The 5,387-nt window shown below is 40.6% G+C and overlaps 1 gene segment (V, D, J or C); it reads right to left on the bottom strand.

Annotated features, from left to right (window-relative positions):
• Window positions 1–1,166: 1,166 nt before the first annotated feature.
• On the bottom strand, window positions 1,167–1,669 carry LOC115833665. The segment is given in 2 exon segments: window positions 1,167–1,489; window positions 1,615–1,669. Coding segments are annotated over 2 exon segments (378 nt in total).
• Between the last annotated feature and the right edge of the window lie 3,718 nt (window positions 1,670–5,387).

The raw sequence follows: 5,387 nt of genomic DNA on the forward strand, positions 1-5,387 counted from the left end.
AAAATTGTTTCTAGAATGCAAGTGAAATAGACCCTATTATCCCACGGAACTAATGTTCATGGTTTTTTGAATAAACATAGAAATTGACTTCCCCAATCTTAAAACTCAAGATAGTCATGTCTTACCTGAGTTCTTTTTTCAGTAAACCAACCATCAGGCCTCCCAGATACTGTCAAGGAGTTGAAATTTACATGTCACTGAATTGGGACAGTGAGACATCAGAGCCTTCACCCATTATGATTGTCTAACTGACCTCCTGCTTCCTGTTGACCAAATTATCGCCCTTAACCTTCCATAATTCCTGTTTTCCCACATTTCTTCCCTGCTATATAAACACCTAATTTTTGTTGGTCAGGGAGATACATTTGAGAATGGTGTCCCATCTCCTCAGTTATAGCACCTGATTAAACCTTTTCCTTGGTAATGCTTGTTGTCTTAGTGATTGGCTTTCTGTGTGGTGAGCTGCAGGATGTACACTGAATCCCTGGTATTTCAGTAACAAAATTCTCTGCAACCTTCACTGCTTTGGCTTATTGTAACCTGAAATCAAATTTATCCACAACTTCTGAGATAACTTGATATAATTCTAGGATTCACTTTGTCCACCACTGCTTATCAGTCGGAGCTTGCCGCTCCAAACCCTTCCTAGTGCCAATGAACTTTCTCAAAGAGCCATAGGTAATATTTTCCATTTTTCATGAAACGCTAACTTTCTCTTTGTTCTTGTGACATATTGAAGACCACTGAGTTTTCCTGTATGCCCCATTTGGGAAATATTTCTATGTAAATAAAACATCAAATTTAGAGATTCATTTCTACATTTTATTTAGACGACAGTAGTTTACTTTAATTCTCTGTATTAAGACAATTCCTACTTAGAATATCTATAGTGGCTTCTTCTCTGTTGTATAAAGTCGAACTGAAGCCATAAACTAAACTCCTCAGGTGTCATGATCTCTGTCTGTATTAAATTAGTAGAGGCATTGCTATGTCTGTGTAGTTGGGGCTGAGAAAGAGAAAAGAATTAGAGTGCAGAGGTGACTTCACGTCCCCGTCTACCAACACCGTCAGAGTGTAGCTGCATCTGAGGAACACTCTCAGCTGATGGAGGCATCAGGAGGAGCAGCTGGGGCAGCCCAGCCTCACACATCTGCTTCCCTAGGGGTTTATGTTCGGGTGTGTAACACTGTGGGAGGGTAACTCTTATACTGTTGACAGTAATAAGTTGCAAAATCTTCAGGCTGCAGGCTGCTGATGGTGAGAGTGAATTCTGTCCCAGATCCACTGCCGCTGAACCTTGATGGGACCCCACTTTGCAAACTGGATGCATCATAGATCAGGAGTTTAGGAGCTTTCCCTGGTTTCTGCTGATACCAGTTTAAATAATTGCTAATGCCTTGACTCGCCCGACAAGTGATGGTGACTCTGTCTCCTACAGATGCAGACAAGGAAGATGGAGACTGGGTCATCTGGATGTCACATCTGGAACCTGAGATTGGAAACATAAAAGCAAATGCCCACACAATTAATTATGTTGTAGGAGAATTTCCCTGAACAGTAAAGCAGTACTCGGCACAGTGGGCTGTGTAAACTGCTAGTGTTCTGCTTCCTTACCTGGGAGCCAGAGCAGCAGGAGCCCCAGGAGCTGAGCAGGAACCCTCATGTCCATGCTGTGTCCTGACTGGGTCTGACTCCTGCATGAAGTGTGACCAGCCTATTAATAAATCTTCAGGGCAGGAGGTTGTGCTCTGGGAACATGCAAATGAGCAGGGGATGGGGCAGGCTGGGCACAGCTGCAGAGCTGGCTCTTCTCAGTAACTCAGCACCAGCTCAGTGTCCCTAGGTGTCCCTGGTAAGACCAGGGTAGCACAAATTTGTCTGCAGAGAATGGGTTTCTACTGGAGACTATTTTGTGACCAGAGACATTTTTTAGATTTTTTTGACAATTTGAAATATTCGTCAGGAGTCGATGGAGTAACATATTTCAGTGGTGTATGGGGAGTATTTAGGAGGATATTCTTTTTTGTAGGAAACACATAGTAAAGTTTTAGATGGTACAATTCTAAGGTCTTTAAAAGACTATTGTATGATTCCAGTTAGGGAAGGGTGTATTTGTCATATACTTGCAACTTTTCTGTAAGTTTATCATTGTTCCTTTCTAAAAAACATTGAAAATAAAATATATTGACATGATGATACATATATTTGTAAGTATTAGGTAATGGTGTTATGCTATTCTTCTTACCAGTATAAATTCAAGCAATTTACTACATATACACAAAGATGATACCGTATTTCCTTAATGCATGCAGCACTCACACATCCACCATTACCAAGAGTGACAGGTCTCTTCAATACCCAGAGACTAAATGGGCTGCACCTTATTCTTGTTTTGGGCACCTTATAGTCTACTTTCTTTTCTGCCATTGAGTACTATTTTCCAAAGTTTATCTCTCTTAGTGAGCGTGGCCACTGCACAGAGCATGTCTCTGCCATGCACCGTCAATGCCACTTTCCTCTTTTACATTTTATCAGTGAGTGGGGACATCATCCTGACCCAGACACCAGCCTCCCTGTTAACATCTTTAGGTAAGAGACAATCTTTTATCAAGCAGTTGCCCATGTACATGGAGAAATCACTTGGATCCAGATGAAACTGGACAGGGATTTGCACTCGTTATATCTCACATCTCTAATGTGCCCAAAAATGTCCCAGCCTGGCTCAGTAGCAGGGGAAGTGGATCCAACTATACCAGCATCAGTGGGCTGCAGCCTAGGACTCCACAAAATTTTACTGATGCCTGACTAGGGGAGCCAAATCTCAGTGCTGTAGCCTGTGCACAAACTTTCCTGCTGCTTTATAAGCTGCCTGAATTTTAAGGGAAATTGCTTATATGGGGGAAAGGAAGAATGGTCCATTTGTCCTCTAAATATTTGCTGAAAATAAGCTGACGAAAGGAAGATTAATAAGAGAAAATGCAAACAAAATTCACTTAAAGTGCAGCAGGATATCACAGCAGGGCGATTACCCAGATAAGTCAATGAAATCCAGGTGTTTATATTTCTTTTTTAGGGAAGAGGGAATTGGGAAGTGTAGGCAACCTGGAGAGAATAGATGAGAGTAGAAGTGTATCCTCAAAAGAATAGGTAATCACCTCTCTGGATGAATTATCAACTTCCAGTCTCTTCTATTTTTGACTCCTGTTTTGTGTTAATCTTCCCTGATATAAAAATTCTCAGGAAGAATTTTCTTAAAAATTGGTTTTCTTCAGAAGAATTTGCTTTTAGGCAGATAAGGGATATTTAGGAAAAGCCTTTTTGTGCGTTTGCTGCTTTCTAAATGCCTTTAGTTTTACATAATCATCATAGAAATGCAGCACAGTTTGAGATGTTATTTTCTGGATTCCTTTTCTTGCAACCCACCTGCCAAGATGCTGTTCCAGAGAGATGCAGCTACAGACTGAAAGAGCAGTTGACCCCTGAACAATGTGGAGGTTGGGGCACTGACCGCGGGTGCAGTTGAAAACCTGTGTAGAACTTTTGCATCCCTAACTTAAGTACTAATAGATTACTTTCGACTAGAAGCCTTAGTGATAACATAAATAGATGATTAACCCTTTTTTATGTTATACATGTTATATACTCTATTCTTCCAATAAAGTATGCTAAAGAAAAAATGTTTTTAGGAAAACCATAAAAATGAGAAAATATATTTACTACTTACAAAGTGCTTGCTCACAGGTGACACACACGGAAGAAAATATAAGTGGATCTGCAAATTTCAAACCCAAGTTATTCAAGGGTTAACCTACCACGATGAGTGTAGCAGTCCCCATCTGTAATCTGGGGCTTTTCCCTTTGCTGTACCTCTGCTCACTTCCAATGGCCATATATTGTCTTACGTTCTTTATGATCTTGGGCAGAGAGATCTGTCTGTATGCCTTGCTGGCCAGATGGCCTGGAATGTGTATCTCTTAGGAAAGTGCTATGGTTTGACTATGTCCTCCAGAATCCATCTGTTGTAAAGTTAAATCTCAGTGTAATTGTATTGCCAGGTGGGGCCTATTGGGATGTGTTTAGATCATGAGGGTGGAGCCCTCTAGTGGAATACATTAATGCCACTATAAACAGGAATTATGGGGCTGGAATCCTTTTCTCTCTTCTATCCATCTGTCATGTTAAGACGAGGCCTTTCTTCCTTTGAAGGACTCAATGATCCAGGCATCATCTTGAAAGCAGAGAAAGCAGACCTCAACCTGCCCATGCCTTGATCTTAAATTTCCCATTCTCCAGAAGTGTGAGAAAATAAATTTCTGTTCTTTATGAATTACGCAGTGACAAGGAACGTGTTATAACAGTTTGAAATGGAACAAGAGAGACAGCTAACAATCAGTGAAGACAGGATGGGATGTATACATACCCCAGCTTCCTCATCTCTCAGGTGGAACAGCCCAGAGGAATTTAGTCCATGTTTCCACATGTGGTTGATCTTTAGTTATCATGAGTCAGATGGGTTGTTGATGTGTCTTTCACCCTTCACTTTCTGTTCCCTGCTTCACTTTCTTCCTTTCCTCCCACTGTAAATTTGCTGCCTAAACAGGAATCCTCATTGCTGGTGGACCCAAACTAAGATAGTAAAAAAATTGTTTATCTTTTGTATGAGGGGTATTTCCCATGTTTATTCTTATCACTTCTCTTTCTTTGACATGGGGGAATATTTAGGAAGCACTTAATTTTTTTTAACCAATCTATTTTAGATTGAATTTATGCAGTGATTTTTTTTTGTTCTGTTTGTTAAAACAAAAAAATAAGTGTAAGCCACCAACCAGCTGAACGTTCTCCTCTTGTGGCAGAGAGAACTTCAAAGAAAATAGGAAAATTAGGTTAGGCCATGACTGGCAGATGGGTTTACATGTGCCTCATTATACTCTCCTCCCTTTGGAGTTCAGACAAAACTGACCAACATTATCATTACGAGAGACACCTTTGGACTGACAAAACAGATGCCTTGTAGCAGTAAGATACCATACTCCAACATGACAGATAATAGGCCCTGAAGAAAATCTAAATATTTTACCTTAAAAATATTTCTTCATCATATTCTGAAGTGGCCCTGCAAAGCTGCCTGCTGTGGGGGAAATTTGCATTCTGCAGAGAATCTCCTCCCCTTACTGTCTTTTCCAAAGAGTCTGACATTTTTTTTTAAGGTCTGATAGGCAACATTCACCATCTACTTTGTCTGCTACCCATAGGATTCTTCCACATGACAAGAACCTTGGCTTCCATACCCCCTTATCTAAACTCATGTATTTCTTTATGATGAATTCAACTCTTTAGGCAGAGCTTAACTCTTTCAACCAGTGGCCAGTCAGGAAACCTTTGAATCC

The sequence above is a fragment of the Nomascus leucogenys genome, unplaced genomic scaffold, assembly GCF_006542625.1.
Source record: "Nomascus leucogenys isolate Asia unplaced genomic scaffold, Asia_NLE_v1 Super-Scaffold_526, whole genome shotgun sequence".
NCBI lineage: Eukaryota > Metazoa > Chordata > Mammalia > Primates > Hylobatidae > Nomascus > Nomascus leucogenys.